At 40.2% G+C, this 22500-nt stretch overlaps 1 protein-coding gene across 2 annotated transcripts; it reads right to left on the bottom strand.

Moving 5' to 3' along the window:
• Positions 1-2528: 2528 nt before the first annotated feature.
• setdb1b (SET domain bifurcated histone lysine methyltransferase 1b) lies at positions 2529-20639 on the bottom strand. 2 transcript variants are annotated; one of them, XM_058398494.1, is made up of 23 exons: positions 20423-20639; positions 16875-17112; positions 15605-15804; positions 14397-14431; positions 14176-14242; positions 13939-14070; positions 13250-13451; positions 13068-13141; positions 12530-12720; positions 12196-12325; positions 11791-12037; positions 11555-11668; positions 11040-11355; positions 10549-10901; positions 9544-9660; positions 9261-9430; positions 8768-9001; positions 8386-8550; positions 6053-6231; positions 5886-5973; positions 4375-4610; positions 4081-4169; positions 2529-3132 (listed from the first exon to the last, which is right to left on the bottom strand). In XM_058398494.1, the coding sequence occupies exons 2-23, from the start codon at positions 17102-17104 to the stop codon at positions 3015-3017; spliced, it is 3687 nt and encodes a 1228-aa protein (XP_058254477.1). In that variant the 5' UTR covers positions 17105-17112; positions 20423-20639; the 3' UTR covers positions 2529-3014. The 2 variants fall into 2 exon arrangements, with proteins under 2 accessions (XP_058254477.1, XP_058254467.1); XM_058398484.1 differs by having other exon boundaries at positions 13939-14242.
• Between the last annotated feature and the right edge of the window lie 1861 nt (positions 20640-22500).

Here is a 22500-nt window from a genome sequence, read left to right as displayed (position 1 = left end):
TTCTTCATGAGTCTTAACCAACTCTGTAATGCTAACAAGGTGCACAATTTTTTTTCTAAATGCATTTTTTATATTGTTATGCTGTCATAGTGCACACTTGCGAGAGCTACGGTAAGTGTTAGAGTTTATTAATGGAGGAGAGGTGGAATCAAAATGGTCAGACGATATGCAAAAGCGTTATCCAGGGCAAATCGAAAGTGCAAGGTAACACAACTAAATCCCTAGAATATACCAGTATAACAAATACCATTACAGACCCAGCTCATTTGGCTGATGCTTTTATCCAAAGCAGCTTACACTTGAGATGGGATACAGCTAGCACCAGCTAAGGATTAAGGTTCTTTGCTCCAGGGCCCAACTACGGCAGCACTGGGATTTAAGCTCACTAGCTTTATATCAGTTGCTCAAAACTTTGGCCAATAAGCCAACATGTCACCAGCAGTAAGTGAATGGTTCATGGTGCGTGTATTACAGACATATCATAACATTGACTACTGCATACATTTAAGGAGAGTTTTGTGTTGATTTATGTGTTGGCTAGGAATTGTGGGAAATGTTCTGAGGTTTGAACAAATGTGGGCAGAGGTGACTACCTGACAAACACACCAGACTTCTTTGCTCATTCATAAATTTCCCATACTCCTGGGTGAATTTTTGCATAATAGGAATTTCCGAGTGCTGATTAAATACTAAGGTGGCACAGTGATGCAGTAGGTTGCACTTTACTGGGTTAATAGTTGACCAGTAGCTCAGAAAAATTAATCAAGCAGTCACATAGTCACTTTAGTCATCTTTTTTTTCCATAGTTAAAGCAAAGACTGGGAGAGCACAGTATGCTTAGGGCTTAATCATTGATTGGATGGAGGAAGTTTTTCCTCCATCTTCAGCCTCAGTTGTATTCTCTGAGAATCATTCACATTCAGCTGCTGATCTAACTCTAAACTAGCTGAGTGTTTTAGCTCCATGCTGCAATGTTTGTGTCTACCTGAGACCTGGGTTCAGTTGTTCTTATAGACACTCATGGCTTAAATGGTTCACCGACTGAAACTATTTCTGCAATCTGGACAATTTTCTCTGACATGGGGTCATACTGGCCTGTAGGTGACACATGTACTGCTGACAGAGACTACTGTACAAGACCAAAGAGCATTGGACCCGCCTAGGCAGTACTCATGCCACTGCTCTGCCGAGGTGTCCTTATTGTTATTCTCCTTTTGAGATAAATGTTTCGCTATCTCTCCCAAATGGGAGACCAATGTGTGTAGCGCAGATTTAATGATGGATATGTATAATTAAAGCATATACTGAAATATCAAAGCGCCTCTCTACAGCTCATAAATGGCAGACACTGGTCATGAATCTCAAATTAGTGATGATGTTAACTTGGTGAATGTACAAGTAAAACTAGGCAGTTACTGTAAATGTCAGTGTCAAAAGCCAATTATACTTTCTAAATGTTAAAAAGATTTTTTTTTTGTGTGTTCGTGTTGCTGCATATTTCTGTATCTTTAACTTTGTAAAAATTGGTGATGAAGGAAAAAACCGACATGGAGCGTTTGAGAAAGATTCTACAAATCTCTGAAATTGTATTGGAAGGATGATTTCCATTCTTTAGATATTATTATTAGATACACTATATTGCCAAAAGTTTTGGGACACCCCTCCAAATCATTGAATTCAGGTGTTGTTTTTCAGGGGTTGGGCCTGACCCCTTAGTTCCAGTGAAAGGAACTCTTAATGCTTCAGCATACCAAGACATTTTGGTCAATTTCATGCTTCCAACAGTTTGGGGATGACTGTTTCATGTTGGAACAGGAAGGGGGTCATCCCTAAACTGTTCCCACAAAGTTGGGAGCATGAAATTGTCCAAAATGTCTCGGTATGCTGAAGCATTGAGTTCCTTTCACTGGAATTAAGGGGTCTTGGTGGTATTGGTAGCGAGTACTGTCGAACAAGTCAGCTGCCTAGCAGGTGTTCAGATCGAGTGATAGTGAAGGTTACAGTAAATAATTTACAGCATGTTCATCATAATTCTTTTTAAACTATGTATTATGTCAGCATACTCTGTAGATAGGGGCGGAGTCATCCTAGACGAGACACTCCCATCAGTCTGAAGCAGATGCTTCCCTCTAGAGTGAATAAATGGACCCAAACCATGGCAGCAAATAAATCCAGCCTCCACATTTTTCCTTTAATTTGTCCTCTGACTGAAACACTGACCAAGAAGTCGAAAGTCTCGTCTATGCATTTAACTTGCAAATTAGTGGACAATGAATACAATGTCTATTTAAATTTCAGTTTAAATAAAAAGAAACATGGCTGATTAAATCAGGGTTGCTCATGACTTAACAAGCCAATTAATTTACCTTGCTGCTTTCTATGCTAAATATTATGACACATTTCACTTGGCCAGTAAAGTTGAAATCCTGTCCAATAATGCTCATTAAAGATTTCACACTTCTACAACATCTGATTAAGTGTTTTTGAGTCACAATATATATTTTAAAAAATGGCAAGTTGCTTATGAACAAAAATTTATTATGTTGCGCAGTACAGTTTGGTCTTTCCTTACAAACACAAATACGGAATATACAGACAAAACACAAAGGCTGGTGGTTTATAAAATATGTGAAGCAAAGGAATCACAACGAGTAAAAGTTCAATTCATTCAGCAATTGATGGTGAGTTAAAAGAGATCAGAGATCGGAGAGAAAGACTCGCAGAAGAGCCTTTTCATAGAAATGTATGAAATAAAGGAAAACATATTTTGTGTGCACAACATAGTGTGGCCTTTTTTTTGGATTTAAGGCAGAGCTTAATGAAGAAAGAATGAAATGTATGTATCTGACAGCTACACTGAGCATCTGACATTTTCCCATTCATACTTCATCAGTTCACTCCATGTCCTCAAACGACAAATATGTAGTTTCCTAAAAACAGAGCACACGCAGACTACATGTGGGTCTAAATGTAGATAATCTGTAAACACACGTGTTTGTCTGTGTGTGTGTGTGTTAGAGCAGTCGTCCTCGGCACTCGGTGGAACCACAGCAGCAGAGCAGCTCTTTTCCTTCCACGCTGCCGACCTCATAGTTATAATCCCACGTCAGTTCCGTTCCTGCTCGGATTCTCCTGTAGATACAAAGCATGGAAGCCGTTAGCTCACACAAGCCGCAGTATAAAAACATGCATCTATTGTTATATCTGTTTTCCATGTTCCTCTAACAATGTTCCAATTTGACACAGTTACCAACACCTTGTTATTATATTATTATTATTACAGTTTCGCTGTAAATTAGAATAAAAATAACATCAGATGATAAGAAATAATAATACATGATGAACATTCTTGTGTTTAGCTTTCTTACACCACAGAAACTTATCTTTAATTTATTAATACTTGAAAGTCATATTTTCATCCATTTATAGTAATAATTAACGTTATGGAACATCTGTGAAAAAATCTTGCATGAAGTACATTAGTTGTAGCAGCTACAACAAGCAGTCTCTCTTTCTCTCTCAAAGTTAATAAAACAACTGGTCATGTTACAGAAAAGCCGAAGAGAGCGCAAGCTGCTTCGTCCTGAAGAATTCCCTGTGATGGAAAACATATTATCTGTTACAGTAAGTGCTGATACCCGAGACTGCTTTCATTACCGTTAAATAAACTTATCAGAAGCCTCACTTTATCAGTGATTAATCTTTTCCTTTTCTCTTAAACAGCAACACATTTAAAAACAATCCAATATTAGTTTTAGATTACTTGGAGTTTCCCCCCACACTAGTCCTTGTGAATGAGCTGTTACTATAGAGATGATAACGTATTAGCGAGAAAGCATAAATATTTGATTTATAGCTGGCTCTACTGTCAGAGCTGAGGTTATTGAAAACATGTCTTTATTTCCATTATCGCTGTTGTTGTTGTTATTGTATTTCACTTCCTTTTTATGTAAAATAAATAAATGGGATTCTGTAATGTTAAATCATTATGTGATTCATATGCTATGAATAAAAAAAAAAATAATAATCAGTCAGATTTGGAGGTCAACAGCGGTGAGGTTTAAATGATGCATAACATACTTGCTGGCGAAGAAGGCCACCCACGGAAATCGCAGGTCATGAGTGTCCACAAACACGTTCTGGACGAACAGGTTAGGACTGCAGCTATGCTGTTTAATAGGAAAAAGAAGAGTTAGATTAAGTGAAAATAAAGACTTCTAATAAAATGCTGGTAAATGGTAGCATGTGACGTTTTGAAACTAAAGGCTATTTAGTTATACTCTATATAAAGACGAGGTAGAATCAGGATGTGGATAAATAAATACAACTCAGATAATGTTTTCCTCCTCTCAAGATCAAAGGGTCAGTACTGACATTGAGGTAGCGTCCAAGGTTGCCCTCCAGTTTGGCATCGATGATGTAACATGACTCCTCCCCATCAAAGAACTGCCGTGTGCTTTTAGAACTGTTGTCTAAAGTCCCGCCTCCTTGGCCCTGATTCGCTGCCGAGCCCCCAGTTCCTCCACCACCCGTTTTCACCATCATGCTGTGTGAAGACTTTAAACCAATGCCTCGCGTCGATTTCACTGCCACCTGCCTCTTCACCACCGCTGAAGGAAGGAGAGAGAGAGAGAGATAAGAGATTAAACAGTCAGACAATAATAAGAGGAAAAGACCTGCATGCCCAGGTTCAAAAACATTTTGATTAACAAAGCAGAAAGCTGATTATGTAAACTCTGCTTTCTGTTAGATCTTACCATGAAGAGGCAAATCTAGATCTTTCCAATTTCAAAGAACAAAAGATACAAATCTCATTAAGATAATGATTTCCAGGCACCGCAGTAGAAGTAGTGACGCCTTGAATTATGATTTTTTTTTTTAAATATAACAGCACAGCCAGAAGCCATGCATTTAAATGGACATCGATGCTTGCTGCGAATAAAAGCAACATTGTACTGATCGTTTCTGATGAGGAAATGCTTTGTTAATCAAATACACCTTTATTTAGTTGGCTTATTTTATAACAAGGTTTGAGTGGTATAGTGAGTGTGGTTGAGCGAAAGCTGTGGATAGAGGGGAGGCTGGTTAAACTGGCATGATTTGCATGATGGTCCTCATCTATGTCTTATTAACATGAGTTTACGTATTTCTGAGTGTGTGTGTGTGTGTGTGTGTGTGTGTGTGTGTGTGTGTGTGTGTGAGTGAGTGAGTGAGTGAGTGAGTGAGAGAGAGAGAGAGAGAGAGAGATAAAGAGTTCAATACAGCTGCCGGAGCTTGCGAGACACAAACACACACACACACACTCGAGCACTGAGCTTGAACCTGAGGAAGCAAAAGCTGAGTTGAGGACGGACCTCTTTCTGCAGAGTTATTTTAGCTTTTGAGTTTCTCAGTCCACTGAAAAGCACAGACTAAATAAATGTCAGTCTGGAGTTCAGCTAAAATTCCACCAGTCTCCCCCACACCCTCACACACCAGGTTCTACAGCCCAACTGGCATTTTATCCATTTTTTAAACAAGCTTGTGTCATCGATTTCAATATGGATGTGCCTTTTTCATGAATTTTTTTATGTTTCTGTGGACGAGAGGCTTAAAGGTTGATCTAATTTATGCAACTGTGAACAGTTCAGAACGTCTTGCAATAAAATATCAGAAGCTTCTGTTCTTCATATTTAACTAAATGCTGGTGTAACTCTAGATGAAATATAACTTTTACCTTCAAACCTATGAAAATATTGGTTATAAGGCTCAATACATGTTTAAATATATAAATCTTTAACAATATTAAATAATATCAAAAATCAGGCCAAAGCCATTTCATGTTCTTTCACGATTTCGTTGCACTTCATGATGTCATGATTAGACTCCTTTGGTTTTTCCCCTACCCTGAGTCTTCTTTTCACGCTCTTTGTTGTCATCAGAGCCCGAGCTGATAGTTTGCACATCGTCACTGTCTGAGAGGGTCATCACTTCCTGCAAGGCGGTGAAAACATGTTAATATTTGAGAGAGATGGAGAAAAGGAAGGAGGAGTGGGTAGAGGTGTCCTCTCACCTTCTTCTCTGTCTTCATCCCTCCCTCTATTTTGACACTTGGTGATTCAGTGGAAGAGGACTGGCTAGTCAGCCATGAGGCCACTTTACTTTTCCCACACTCCTCTGGCACAGGGGGTGGCTTCCTGTCCTCTGTTCCTCCAGCTGACATACTCATCCCATCCTTACTATCCTGACTCTCTGGAGGAAGAAGCATAGAGAGAAATAAAGTTAGAATTAAAATGAACTAAAATACACATGCACACACTAAACGTGTTCAATCATGCACTTATCTAATCAGCCAATCACATGGCAGCAGCATAAAGCATAAAAATCATGCAGATACACATCAAGAACTTCAGTGAATTTTCACATCAAAAATGAAGAAAAAGCCTGTGATTTGGTTGTTGTTCCCAGAAGGGCTGATTTGAGTATTTCATAAATAAGACCACATCCACTACTATCAGCTAAAAACAGGAATATGAAAGAACAGACTCCCCAAAACTGGACAGATGAAGGTCACCTGGTCTTTTTTCCAGTTTTCACCTGTCCAGTTTGGGTTAGTCTGTGCTCACGTGTGAAACCCAATGTGGTCTTCTGCTGTTGTAGCTTCTCTACCTCAGAGCTTGATGTTTTTTAATGTTCTGAGATGCTTATTTGAGTTACTTTCTGTCAGCTCAGACCAGTCTGGTCATTTTCGTCTGATCTTTCTCAACAAGCTCTTTCAGACTTCAGATCCATTAAATCAGCATTTTCTGTAACACTCAACCAGGCGCATCTGCTACCAACACCCATGCCACAGTTAAAGACAGAAATCATACTTTTTCCCCCATTCAGATGATTGATGTGAAAATTAACTGATGTTCTTGACCAGAATGTGCATGTTTTGTTTGCACAGCTGCCACATGATTTTGTGAGTGAGTGAGAGAGAGAGTGTGAGAGAGAGAGAGAGAGAGAGAGAGAGAGAGAGAGAGAGATATGAAAGAAGTGCTTAAAATGCTGTCCATGGAGTGAGAGTGAAAGGAGAAGAGAGGGTTACAGCAAATGAAAGAGATGATAAACATGAAGTCATTTTATAATTGCGCTGATAGCGGCTGCATAAACCCCCTTAATTATACCTCTGCATCACTTCACAGTCAGTGTGTAATTGAACTCTTCATGACAAAAACTCAATCAATCTTTCTATTCCACTTCATTATGCCTCATGGGGAGTTAATGGATGTTGCCTGATAACCTGGCAATAAACTAATCTGTTAAAAAGTCCAATTAGAGAAAAAGTGACACGTCAAGGTCTTCAGTCAGACTATGAGAGAACACGTGTTCAGCCGGATGAACACATGAGGGCACTTCAGAGACGATGCACTTTGTGGCCGGATGTTTTACATTTTGGGTTATTATATTGTTTTATATATTCTAATGGCTTTCTTTGAGAAATGGAAAAAGAAAACTCACTGATTAGTCGAGGCTGCCAAACTGAACGATCAACATGAACAGTATTTCACAGGGTGAAATATTTCTCTTTAAAAACTAGATAAAGGGCATCTAGCACTTTCTGAATTATAATGAGGGTTTATGCAGCAAAGTGTGCGTGTGTGTGAGAGAGATTTCCCCTAAATACTGCTATCTGTATAAATAAGTTTCTCCGGAGGTTATCAGGTGTTGACTAATAACTCATGAGTAATAACACTACTCAAAGATTATTTTTTAATGAAGTAAACATCGTCTCGACACGTCTCGTTTGATGTAAAAAATAAACGATACCTTTGTGCGTCTCCTACACGAGTTCAACTACTGAATGCTGAAAATTATTGAACACGAATTAAACTGGTTTTGGAGCCGTTTACATGAAATGCCTTGATGTCAACACAAAATGAGTTACACAAAAATTTCATCCAATTTAAGTGTGTAATTGAAATAAATAAACGACATAAACTTGACCTCATAAATTTACCTCATCAGTCTAGGTTAACATTAGTTAGTATGTTTATGCAGTATATTTGCACTCAGGAGCTCATGGGAATGAACGTTTTCCCAACTTAACTAGGTTTTCACAAACACCGCATGTTTTTTTTGTGACCTGTGAAAGGTTTAGAAATAAAGTAATTCATCTCCAACTTGATGAATCGCTATAATACTGTTTCTTAAAGTGAATTTTATCCAAATAATACATATATGAAAGAAAATCCCTTCAACTACAAGCATCAGAACACATGATATGAAAATAAAAACAGTAATTATAATATAGAAGTTATATTAATGGACATCTTCTGAAAAAATTACAGTAAGACTCAGGCATGCCAGGTCTATGATCTGGTTATATCTGTCATCATCAATATCCAAGAGCTTTAGTCTCACCTTCTTTCATGCCCTTGGCCTGTCGGCGGGTCGTGTAGCTCCTCCACACCGAGCTGGAGGTAAAGTATGTGTCCTTCACAAAAGTGTCATCTGAGCTATCGCTCTCATCACCATTTGACTCGTCTTTGTCTTCGTCGCTCTCGCCCTCATCGGAAGAATCTTGTCCTAGCAGAAAGAATCTGACTTTTACCCTTCACTTTTTAAAAATCTATTAAATTCTGGATTCGTCTAATAATTTACTTATGAAGCTACAGGCTAGTGACCATCACTGGGTTTACGTTATTCCATCCACATCTTTAGTTTTGTACTGTGATTGTAAATTTCACACCCAGGCTCAGTTAGCTATTAGCATACTCATATTTCATGCATGGTGAGCACTCACCTTTGCTGCTGACATTGCGGTCCTCCGTCTTAGGGCCATTTTTGCTCTGCTGGGATGAAGACATTTTGACCCGACTCATGTCTACGCCGCTGCCCTCGCTGTCTGAGCAGTGTGCCTCGCTCTCATAGCCCTCCTTAAAGTTCTCCACACTCTCGATATGGTCCAGGTTAGCAAAGTACTCGTCACCCATCTCCAAACCTTCCTTGTCCGCAAAGTCGTCTGTAAGGATTTTCCCTACGAGAGACATGGATAAGAGTTTTTAAAACCAAAGGTGTGCTTGTTCCAAATCAGTCAATCACTTATGCATTCCAGGACACAACAGGACTTCATAAAGAACTGTAAAAAGTAGATGGAGAAGTGAATCACAACACAACTCAGACACAGCTCCTGTCTGGGAATTGAACTCGAAACCTTAATCTCTGAGCTCATTACTCATATCTGACAACAAAATAAAGAAAAAGACAACAGGGATCCAGAGCAGCTTGTTCAGTACCTGCATAGATGCAGACAAAGGAGCCTTTGGCGACATCATCGAGGCAGCGGATGCCCCAGCCCTTATTCTGGGTTTTAAAGAGCTGCAGGCGCACTTGGAGACCGTGCTGCACCAAGCGGTTAGTGCACATCTGAGGATTACAGCGGCACTGCTTGTTACACTCGTATATCCTGAAGGGAACAAAGCAAAGGCATGTGGATTGTCTTGATGGATCATTTTTATTATTTGTAGAACACTGAAGTGTGAGATCATGTGTGTGTGTCAGAGAGAAAGAGATACCAACCCAGTAGGTAAGCACTCATCTAGTCTCTTGTAATTGTAGCCAGCATTGGGATTGATCTGTCCACCAGGAGTACACCCTGTGGCCTGTAGTGTCAGCTGATGGCAGGAACACTTTGACCTGCAAACAAACTCAGACGTTCAAACAACCACATTCCTGCTACACATCTTGTAGGAGATTTTTTTTTAATTATTAAATATGAGCCCTACCATTATTCCCTTGGAAACACATCTAAACAGCAAACCAGGGTTGTTTTTTTGCATGCAGCTCACACACTTATTATATTCATTTGTACATACCTGTGATCATTCTAAAATATAAACAAACCAGTAGCCTTAAGCACAGTGACCAAACCATGTAGTTATTACGCAACTGCATGAGCTTTACATATGACAGCTTGCGCCCACATGAAAGGAAAAACCTCCTGCTCACATGAGTTTTTCCTGTATCCCAATTCACCACACCTCTAGTCTCATCCAGATGCCCTGAAAACCTTTTTTTGGGGAAAAAACAGAAGTGTGTCCTATTCGTATGTGTATACTCCAAAATGATGAAACACTGGTGCAATTCATGGAGAAGAAAGCAAAGAGGTCTTGAAGACTCTACACAAAACTGACAGCGTTGAGAGTGTGGGAATAGACATGAATTATCATTATTCTAAATATTATCATTGCCCTGAAATGGTCTGGTGTCCCATTCAGTATGTATTCCTATGCATTGTGTCTGGTTATCTTGAGATGAGCTCCAGATCCTTTGTGACCATGACCAAGATAAAGCTTACTAAAATAGTAATGAATGAATGAATAATTTCTATTCTCATTATAAATAATTGAAAAAAAAAAAGCTCTCTTTATGGAAATTCTGAAATGAATATGCAAATTACTACTAAAGAATTCACCCTCAATCCTGAATAAGCACTGTAAAGAGAGCTCTGTGTCTGAGTGAGTGTGAACTGCACTGATTCAGATGCAATGACAGTGTGAGCCTGTGTGTGAGTGAGACACTGACTTGTCCTGACAGCCGTCGGTGCAGTCACAGCCCACCAGGAAGTCGAGGCTGGTGTTGATGTAGACACCGTCCTCGGGGATGCGCTCTTTGCTGTAAGCCACGCTAGGTGGGGGAGTGTTGTCAATCTCATTTACGCAGGACAGCGGAATGTCCTCACGGCCGCATGTGATGTCCCGGATGAAGTAGAAGGGTCTCTGTGGCTGGAAGCGGCGGTCCACCAGGACGTACGGGTCCAGACAGAACATCTCCAGGAAGATGAAGTCACAGTGTGTTTGGAAGAGGTAGCGCTGGATCTCCGCCATGTTCCTCAGGCTCAGGCCACAGGGGGACTTGTAAATCACATGGAAAGACATCTGAGGGAGAGAGGATGTGAGGTATAGAAGAAACAAGAAGGAGAATAAGAAAAGACAAAGAAAGAAGAATGAGAAAGAGAAAGAAAGAAATTGGTCTTGAAACACAAGGAAACAAAGCACTGCATGCTACACACTGACCTTGCGATTGAGACGGCGGCGTGCGGTCATACGGCGGAACTCGTACAGCAGCGGGGTAAGGAGAGGGTTTCGGCCCCGGTGGAGGTTGGGCCGCGTGGGCCGGATGCGCTTTAGACAATCAGGTGTGCAGGTGTGTGCCATGTAAAAGAGGCGGTCATTAGGGGCCTGATAGGACGGCTCCTGAGGAATCCGCTCACCCACATAGGGAGATATGGTAGTTATGGCAGACATGGGAGTTATGGTAGGCGGCAAGGTTTGGGGAGCCGGAGCGATGGGTGTCAGGTTCTGCACTGGCCCTGACTGCAAGAAGAAGAGCCTAAAATAGAGGGAAGGATTAGACAAAAATACTGTGGATATTCGGTTATCATTATTTCGCATTATTATCTTAAAAAGAAACCTGATTTGGCTCTAAAGGATAATCAAGTCGCAAATTCTGCTGAAATAGCTATTCTTATTTAATGAAGATCTCGACAATCAGAAAATTATGTGTTAGGAGCGGTGATGAGCTTGCTAACCTGGAGCTGGCGGTCTGGGGAAGGATGCCGACAGTTTTGAGCTGGAGGTCAGTGGTAACAATCTGACGAGCGGCAGGGACGTACGGGGAGGTGCTCTTTTTAGCCATCTGCATCCTACAGAGCAAAGCCATATGTAGGGGTGAGTAAATCAAAACCTGGGGTGTAATGTTGAAGAGTTCATACAGAGAAGTGTCATGGGTAGTGTCACTTCTGCTTGATGTAGGGGCAGTACTCACTCAGCACGGATGGGCTGAGGTGTAAGTTGTGGAGTAAGTTGTGAAGTAAGCTGTGGAGGAAGCTGTGGAGGAAGCTGCGGAGGAAGCTGCGGAGTAAGCTGCGGAGTAAGCTGCGGAGTAAGCTGCGGAGTAAGCTGCGGAGGAAGCTGTGGGCGAGGTGGTGTAGGCTGTGTGACTGCAGCGCGGTTGGCTAGTAAATTGTTTTCATTAGTGTACTGCACCACAGGGCCTTTAACCCTCATAGCTCCTGCACATAGGTAGACAGAGGAGAGATTAGACAAATACAGAGATGGATAGAACTTCATATACAGAGCTATTTTAAAACACATTAAAAAAAAAAAACATACATAAAAATCCCACACATTACACCCATACACATACATACTAAACAGAACAGAGTGTTACCCATGTTGGGCCGAGCACGCTGCTGGCCAGCCAGCTTTTTCTCCTGGTTGTTGGCCGTGCTCATTTTTAGGTTGAACATGGGCTCCAGGCGAGTCGAGCCACGATAGATCCACTCACTGCGCTTATCATCCTGCATACAATAAACAACAATCAAATTATCCAAATATTTAAATGAAGCAAATATCCAGTGATCTGATGAAATACTGTACTACAAAAAAAATAAATAAAATTTGCCCATATGTTTGTGCATCTACATTTCCTTGTTAAATCAGTGACAATATTAAGCGACGTAAATAAAAACAAGACCAAGAACAGGAAGTGATGTGTCTCAGACCAGGAAGAGCATTTTGACGAGGCTGCCGTCCACTTCCTCCACGCGGCTCCTCCACCACGTCCCTTCCCACTCGGTTTTGATGATCTGCCCCGGCTTCAGCAGCACCATGGGTCTGTTCGGGTACGCTGTGATGTACTCCTCGATGAAATCCCTGCATGACTCATCCTCAATGTCCTCCCATGTCTTCTGCACTGTGCATTAACACAAACACACTCATTAGGTTTGTGCATATAATTAAAATTCATCGCAAATGTGTGACGTTCTGGGAAAACTTGTCAGGTGACCATGAATATTGAAAAATCACTTTGTGAAATACAACATTTATATGTATTGTAATATGATTTCTTGGGTTACTACCAATGTCTGGTCAAATGTTCATATTAACTGCTGCATTGGAACTTAATAAAAATTTTTTAAAAATGTCAACGTGTTGAATGCTTATCCCCATAACCTTATAATGATTTGAGTTCAGTTCAATCGATTCAGCCACTAGGCATGTGGAGCAGAGAAAGAAATGACTCGCTGGAACACCACTTACATGGTCTGCAAACAGGGTAGAGATCTGGCAGGGCTACGTAAGAAGCATAGCCATCATCAAAAAAGATCAGGAACCTGAAAGAGATTAGCTGCATTATTTCTAGCAGTTCTCTTTTCCCAAGAAAACACCCAAGAATCTTTTATTTTTTCTACAAAATTTCAGCAATATTTCATCATCCTCACCTCATGCGATTCTTGCTGTTGGGCATTTCAGCGACGATGCCAGCGTACAGCCACACCTGGTTGCCATCTTTATATTTGGCAACAACACGAGCGCCAACGTACAGCCTCTCCAATGTTGGGTGATAATCGAACGCCACATGGTTCCCAGACAGCAGGCTTTTCCCTTTATTCTCAAACTTCACCTTGTACTTAAAGCCGTTGCCTGTGTCATGAAACAACAGAAATGTTTTTAAATGTTAGCCAAAAAAATACATGAATAAACATAAGTACAGTGAGTTTTGATTAACATCAGAGTAGAATAACTGCTGAATATATGCAGTGTTTCTCAGTGACAGCTGTGAAGCAAACTTAAAGCATGTAAAAGTCGAAAACATGAGCCGCACATGTCAAAGAAAAGCCTCAGGCATGGCATATAAATTAAAGTGGGATTTATAAACACTTTTGTCATGAGCATGTTTCTAAGCTGCTTACACAGAAGTCACACCTCTATCTCTAGGATTAAATTGCACAAACTGACGAAAAAACTCTGCAAGGTGCTTTAGGGCTTTATTTTATGTAGTGGAAAAAACCATTATAAATTAAAAAAAAACAAAAACAAACAAACAAAAAAACAAACAATACAATCCTCACATAACACTGACCGCATAAATCAATTTATAACGTTGTTTATATCTTCATTTATAACTTACCCACTGAGTTAATGGCTATAAGAGTTCCACGGTGCCAGGTCTTGGTGCGTTTTTTACCCAGAATGCTCATGTTGAGCCTCATGACGTCCTGCTTTAGAGCTGGATTTGGTTGAGTGGGTGCATGCGCAGGGCCTGAGGACATGAACACCGCTGGAATGTTTAGCATGGAGCCCCGGGATGGAGAGGGAGGGGCCAGTCCTTTTGTGGGCGTGATTGCTGTGGATGGTGTTGACTTACCAACTGTCTGCATCAGGCTCTGCACTTGCTGTGCGGACCTCTGAAGTGCAGCTGATGCTTCCATAAGCTAATGTACAATGGTATTAAACATAGGAGGTCTCAATGCATATGTAATAACTGAGGAAAATATTTGAAGGGTTGTTATTACATATAATTACATAGAGTAATGCATGGAGGAGGAGGATTATTTAGGCGATATAAAGTCGTAGCCACTCTCTTACCGAGTCTTTGACTGGTGTCTTCTTTGGTGGAACCACTGTGGGGGGGGAAAGGAGTGCATTTTGTAAAGAATAGTCGCATCAAAAAGCATCACCTCTCAGTAATAACATTTACACACAATCTAATTGACAAAAAAGCAAAAAGAAATCATATTAACACTATATTATATTAAATCCCTACTCAGAATACACTACATGACTAAATGTATATGCACACCTGATCATCACTTTGAACATGCCGTGTAAGATTTACTCCTTTTTTTTCGGTAATAAACTTGGATTTTGGAGTGTGGTTTTGTGGATTTGCTCATTCAGCCACAGCTACATTATTGTGACCAGGCACTGATGTTGGGCAAGAACAACATCAGTCTTGCTGAAACAGGTTTTGGGCCTTATTTGTTTTAGTGAAGGTGAATTCTTATTGCTACAGGATACAATCCCTACTTGTTTCTGAGGTTTGTTTTAAACCCAATCAATACTAATAACTGCAAGAAATACAATGCGGAGTAGAGGATCGATCACAACAGGTACGTCCCAAATCGCATACTTATGCCATATTCTATACTGTTGTGGATTATAAATATTGTGTGTGTTTTATAATTTCCGACAAGAAGAAGTGCACTTTAAGCACCGGTTGACGCACTTGTCCAACTAAAAATATGAAGTGTGGAAATGTTGGACACTTTATATACTCAACAAACACAGCTTGGCTTATGTAAAAGAAGCGGGTGGAGCTACCAGGCACTGATGCTGGATGATGAAATATTTTAAAATGATAAAATAAATTTTAAGTATAAATAAATAATGATGAAATAAATTAATAAATAATAAGATAAATAAATGATAAATTTTAATGATAAAATAAATTTGTCTTTTAACAAATATCTTTTAAATTAGTCAACGTTTTCAATATTCACCCCATTCTTCTAAAGCTAGTGTTGTCATGTTATGTTATATATTTGACATTTTCCATCTACTGGGAAAGCTTTTATTTAGATTCAGTAAAAAAAAAAACCCCCACCACGGTTCCATTTGCAACTATACCCTTCTAAAATTCATACACTAGACAGTAGAGTGTGTACTACATTATTTGGGACACAACAATGTTCTCTGTCTTCCAATGCATTAATAAATCCTGCAGCTATAAGGCCGTAGATACACTCCATGTATGTACTCAGGTGTATGTACTCCCATTTAATCAAAACACCTACCACAGCCCACAGCAATGACATCATCGTCATCATCATCCACATCGTCGTCGTCATCATCTTCCTCCTCATCGTCATCAATTTCGATGACCTCAGAAGCATGGCCACCACCAACCCCTTCGTCTTCAGAGCTGCTCTCCCGATACTCCAGACCTATGTTACTGTAGAGCTCTTTCACTAGAACCTCACACTGTATTACAGACCTGTGAACAGAACTTCCTGTTAGATTGCTAACACATCAGACACACTATATTTACATTACATTCTGAGAAAATCTATATTTATAAATGTGCAACCTTACACCCACTGTCCATTTTATTAGGAACTCCTGTTCACCAGTTATCCAATTATGCAATCATGTGGCAGCAGCAGCATAATGCAGAAAAGGACTCAGACAGAGGTCAAAAGTTTGAGTTAATGTTCACATCAAACATTAGAATGGGGAAAAAGTGTGATCTCAGAAACTTTAACCATCGTTTGGTTGTTGGTAACCAATTTTCTGGTTTTGAGTATTTCAGAAACTGCTGATCTCCTGAGATTTTCACACTTACTCACACATGCACTCACACACTCATCAGGTCTATGGGTGGAAATGCTTTGTTGATAAGAGAGGACAGAGGAAAATGGCCAGATCTTATCAACCTGCCATGTAAGGAAGGCTTTAGTAACACAAATAAGCAGTCTTCACAAAAGTGGTGAGAAGAATACAAGAATACAGACAACACTGGATTCCTGTCAGCCAAGAACTGGAATCTGAGATCATCATGAGTGCAGAGTCACCAAAAGTGGAAAGATAAAGACTGGACCAAATTATTATTTTTTTTTCTTCTAATCTTCAGTTTGGAAACCTGATATGGTCTGCTACTGTTGTAACTTGACATATTGTGTTTACCGAGATGCTTTTCTGCTCACCACGGTAACAAAGAGTGATTATTTGAGTTACTATATCCACCCTGTTCTATCTTATCAACAAACTGGTATTAACTATGGTAGTAACTATTGCACACTTAAATGTTCTTTGGTTTCCGAATAAGTCTGTGTAAACTTTGGAAACGGTTGTGTGTGAAAATCTCACCAAGACTCAAACCAGCCCATCTGGCCATGCTATGGTTAAAATGAATTCTGATGCTTTACACCAGATACAGCTCTTGCCCTGTATCTATGATTTTATGCGTTGTGCTGCTGCTACATGATTGGATAACTGCATAAATGAGTTGATTTTCTTTTTTTGCACTGATTTGAAATAATTTTTTCTCACCCACACAGAACTTACTCTGAAGCATTGGAGCAGAGTGTGTCCATACTGGCCATGTCTTTTTCTTTCTGCTCGACCCAGTTCTCCATTTCGGCTAACTGGGCTTTTCTGTGTGCCACAACCTCACTGCTGTCCACCTGCTCCTCGATCCACCTGCGCAGCTCATCCAGAGAAACGCCAAGTTCCTCCTCCAGCTCTGCCCCCAGCTCGGTGTCCAGAGCCGAGCTCAAACATGCGTCCACCTCCATACCTACCACTGAAAGACAGAGTGACACAAAGACTTTACTTTCACACTAATTAAGAGCACAAGTGTGTGTGTGAGAGAGAGAGCATGAGTCAGCTCCAGAGCCGAGCAAAAGTCTTCATCCACCTCGTTTGCATAAGACGTGTTACTAGGAAACTGGGTTACATTTATGATACTGCCACACACTTTTTTTTTAAGTTTTTTTTTTTTTTTTTGCACACAGAACTTTAAAAGTATATTTGCAGACACTTCCAAAAGTATTGCAACAGAAGATATTAGGGTTTGAGACCAAAAGACGATAACTTAAGTTTGAACACCCCCATTTTTTTTTTTTTTTTAAAGGGATCAAAAATATTGGAGCATGTGCCTGACAGTTGTTTCCTGTTGCTCAGGTGTGTCACGGCAGGGTTGTGTTTTTGTTTTGTTTTTTTAAATGAATAGCTCTAAATGTGGTTGGTTTTAGCCCATGGCTTCGTCTGTGCAGACTACATTTGTTGTTAAAAGGATAAACCAACATGAAGACCAGAGAGCTGTCCATGGGAGACCAGCAAGCCATTTTAATTCTGAGAAAATAAGAGAAAATCTATCAGATCCATTGCACCAGCAATTGGGATAGCCATTACAACAATTTGGAATGTCCTGAAGAAAGAAACCACTGATATACTAACAAACACACATCAAAAGGTCAAAGAAAAAAAACTGAATTGATGACAGAAAAATTGTGAGAAAAACCCTAAAACAACAGTCAGTGACATCATCAACAACCTCCACAGGGCAGGAATGAAGGCGGTCTCACCTTGAAGACCTACCCACTTGAAAAAAAAATGTAGAGGCCATCCCATAAGGTCACTCATGGACAGTAGGGAAGGCCAAAATTATCAGCCACAAAAGTTCTTGAACCATACTAAAGTGATGGAAAGGCCAAAATGGACAGCTCTAAAACCCAGTAGTGTTGATGACAAAATGTAAACAAAACGTGAATGTTTTGGTTTCTGCGCCATCGTTTTCTGGCATGTATCATCAGCAGAATGCAGTCATGTTTTTTAACCTCAGGTCTATCATTAGATAATTTAAGGCTCTTCACTGTAGTAACAAACATGGCCGACACCTGTAATCACTCACACTGTTATTCAACTGAGATTTACAGGGATCTCATACAGCGTGAAAAGTATTCATCCTAAACGGTTGTAATAATTTTAGAGTCTGAAACTGGCTTTCAATCTTCAGTGAGATTGGGTTTAAGGCTGAGTGATATGATGATGTCAAAATAATGTTTTTGAATAACATGAAGACACATGTAACATCAGTAGGGTTGCAAAGGGGTGGAAAATTTCCGGTAAATTTCCAGGAAATCTCGGGAATTTAACAGGAATTTATGGGAATCTTCGGGAATTTACGGTAATTAATGGGAATTTATTTAAATTATTTAGAAATTTCGGGAAATTTATATAAACTTTATATACAAACATAAATATAAACATTCAGTTTGGTCCTAAGCTGACATGCAAGCAGACTAATGCATAAATGAGACTTTTGCCTTTGACTTAATTATGAGTAGAACTTTAATTCTTTCATTGAACAACACAAAATCATAAATGTTGAATGTAAAAAAACATATTTCCTTATGTTTTCTGTAAATGAAAGCTTCCTCACCCTTTCCCTTCCAAAAAGAGCCCAATTAAAAATTGTAATCCTCGGGTTCAAATGCAGAACTGTGGCTTCGATATTCTTGTGATGGTCAGAGCCTGGAAAATAGGGAGGAATTTCCCCCTTAAGTGACTGAGGGTGTGGGTGTGTGTGTGTGTGTGTGTGTGTGTGTGTGTGTGTAGGATGGTCTTTTTTAGACAGTTTTTTTTTTTTTAAATTATCCCACCTAAATGTTTGCTCAGTCAGTTTTTACAATAGTAAAATTTACATGACTACTCACCAAGATGGACATTTTTTTTAAATTATTTTGTGTGCAGGATTCAAGAAATGATCAGTGCATGTTATGGAGGAATGCACAGTGCATGTGGAGGTGTGGCCTCAGTAGCCCTGCAGTGCTGTGTGCATGTGATTGAGGAATATTCAGGGATGTTTTATCCGGTTGTTTTAACTAAGATTATGCTGCAAGATATTTTTTTCAACTACATTTAAGTTCCCTGTTATAGGCTAACCTGCAATTTTGCAAATTCCCAGTTTATTACCATATATTCCCGTTAATTCCCATGGAAAGTTTCTAGCCATGAAAATTCCCGGAATTTTGCAACCCTAAACATCAGATGACATAGTTACTGAAAAAACATAAGAAATGTTTGCACCAAAAACTAAAAGATTATATTTTGTAGCTAAATCTTAGAAAAACACCGATCAGGCATAACATTATGAACACTGAGAGGTTACGTGAGTAACACTGATTATCTCCTCATCATGGCACCTGTTAGTGAGTGGGATACATTAGGCAGCAAGTGAATATTTTGTCCTCAATGTTGATGTGTTAAGTGTAAGGATTTGAGCGAGTTTGACAAGGGCCAAATTGTGATGGCTAGACGACTGGATCAGAGCATCTCCAAAACTGCGTGTGGGATGTTCCCGGTCTGCAGTGGTCAGTATCTATCAAAAGTGGTCTAAGGAAGGAACAGTGGTGAACCAACGACAGGGTCATGGACGGCCAAGGCTCACTGACGGGGAGCAAAGGCTGGCCCGTGTGATCTGATCCAACACACAAGCTACTGTTGCTCAAATTGCTGAAGAAGTTAATGCTGGTTCTGACAGAAAGGTGTCAGAATACACAGTGCATGATGGGTCAGGGCTGTTTTGGCAGCAAAACGAGAACCAACACAATATTAGGCAGGTGGTCATAATGTTATGCCTGATCAGTGTATATAATATTGTGACATATCGCTCACTCCTTATTAGTTTTAATTTGGTTTATTTCGGAAAAGACAACATCCTGACTTAATTAATACCTATTGTGCTTAATAGTGTTTATTAGGCTAAAATGCAAATTAAGGAAGTGTTAAGGTCATTAAACCTGTACAAATAGTGTGCATTATTCACAAAGAGACTATCATCACACACTAAAAGACTTACTGGTTCATGTTAAGGTTAGTGATATACACACACATGTGTACACACACACACACACACACACACACAAAGGCGGTGCATGTGTCATATCTATCCCATCAGTGAACATGCTCTAACGCACCTGACATTACCTACAATCGTGCACAGATCTTTAAGAAATCGTTTACAACAAACTTTTGTTTCCTTAGAAACAGTTTCAGATCTATGATGATGCTAGCCATGGTGGCTAGGAAGCTAACGTATCATAGCTTACCAACAAAGTCCGGCCTCCAACAAGGGTCCTTTACTGAATCGCTCCAGTTCTCAGCTACTTAAATCATGCACGAAAAAACATCAAAATGTTTATTTAGCAGTGCCTTGAATGTATCTATGGCTACATAAAAAGCCATTTGCACCAAAAAGGACTTTTTCTAGCTAGGTTTAATTATGTATCATTCAACCGGTCAACTCTGTCGTGGTTGTTTTTCCCCTACCCGTATTCTAACAAATCCCGCCTCCCTACGATAGAATATCATCCAATCATAAACGCGCACAAAGAAATTTCCGGCCAATCAGAAACATATAAGTCAGAAATACGGGTAGGAAAACGACAACGCACGCTGCATCGATTCGACAATCGATGGGTTACGCCTACCTGAAGGACGTTCATACTGACCAATCAGAGCTTTATTATGAATAAATCGTACATGACGAGTTCAATGTGGGCCTGACTGACTGATGGATCAGGCATGCAGACATTTCACGGTTGGATATTTTCAATTTCCACCAAAAACTGCACATACTGACTATACATACAATAAAAAGTAACAGTGTACAAATACTAAAACAAATAATCTGCACCACAGTCAAGACAGCTTTGGTAGGAACTGGAGTGTGTATATACAGTATACTGGCTTCTATGGTAACCACAAGATGCTTTCTGTGAAACCGAAAAAACAGGGGGTGAAGTTAGACATGATCCAGCCCCTTCTACCTGAGCGAAGTCAAACAAAGAGTACAAGGGGGTGGAGACAACTTACTGAATTTCAGGCTGGTTACAGACACACACACACACACTGAGATACTCCCCAGAAACCGTGGATTACTGCTGAAGTGCGCTCGCTGCTGAAAACTCGAGACACTGCATGCAGATCTGATGACAAGGCAACCCTCAACACAGCATGAGCCAATCTGTCCCAGGCTATTAGAGAGGTGAAGCACAACTATTCCGAAAAAGTCCATGGTCGCTTCCTAAACACCAAGGATACAAGCTGTGTAACCAGGCATTCAGGCCATGACTGACTGCAAAGCTATAGCAACACCAGATGCACTGAATGATTTCTATGCACAGAACAATATGCCAGGAGGAAAAAAAACACTCTGACTCTTTGTGTCTGCAGAAGACATCAGGAAAACACTTTCCCATGGAAAGCTCCAGATTCTGACAACATAACTGGCTGAGTTCTCAGGAAATGTGCTAATCAGCATGACAAAAGTCTTTAACATTTCCAAGCAAGTTGTCCCTGTTTGCTTCAACACCCTTATCCAGAGCAAATTACAATTTACTTCATTTTTATACAGCTGAACAGTTAAAGCTTAAGGGCCTCACTGTTGCAGCTTGGTAGACCTGGGGTTCAAACTCACAACCTTCCAATCAGTAGTCTAACAACTTGACCACTAAGCTACCACATCCCCTTTACTCTCCATACAGAGAGGAGGTGAACCAGCTAAGGATAGTGCAGAAACAACAATCTATGGCTTGATGTTGTCTTAAAACTGATGAGACTAAAGAGGTGATTGTTGACTTTAGGAGGTCTCAGGTAGACCAATTACCAGTGCACATCACTGAAACAAGTTTCTTGGTGTGCATATAACAGAGGACCTCTCCAGGACTCTCAATACCATCTGTCTAGCCGAGAAGTCCATACTTCCTGCAAGAGGCTGACAAGAGCCAAAGTCCCCCCTCCTAGCCTTGCATCCTTCAATAGAAGGACAATAGAAAGCTTCCTGACCAGCTGTCTCACTATGTAGTATGGGTCTCCTACTACAAGACCCTTCAGAAGATCAGGAGAACAGCTGAAAAAATCATTTGGGGTCTTTACCCACTACTGACACCTCTTTCAACATCCTCTACCTCTGAAAAGCCAATAGTATTACAGACTATCCCTCTTACGTGCCCTATGGACTCTTTACTATTCTGCCATCTGCCAGAAGATAGAAGAGCATCCGTGCCACCACCAGTGGACCTGGCAACAGATTCTACCCTAACCTGTATCTTTATGGAAGAACATATTAGTACTTCACTACATATAGTACAGATTAAAGTTCATGCTCTGTGTATTTATTGTCCTG

Source organism: Hemibagrus wyckioides, linkage group LG01, assembly GCF_019097595.1.
Source record: "Hemibagrus wyckioides isolate EC202008001 linkage group LG01, SWU_Hwy_1.0, whole genome shotgun sequence".
Taxonomy (NCBI): domain Eukaryota; kingdom Metazoa; phylum Chordata; class Actinopteri; order Siluriformes; family Bagridae; genus Hemibagrus; species Hemibagrus wyckioides.
The sequence above is the reverse complement of the archived record's forward strand: the minus strand, read 5'-3'. Positions and strand labels throughout refer to the sequence as shown.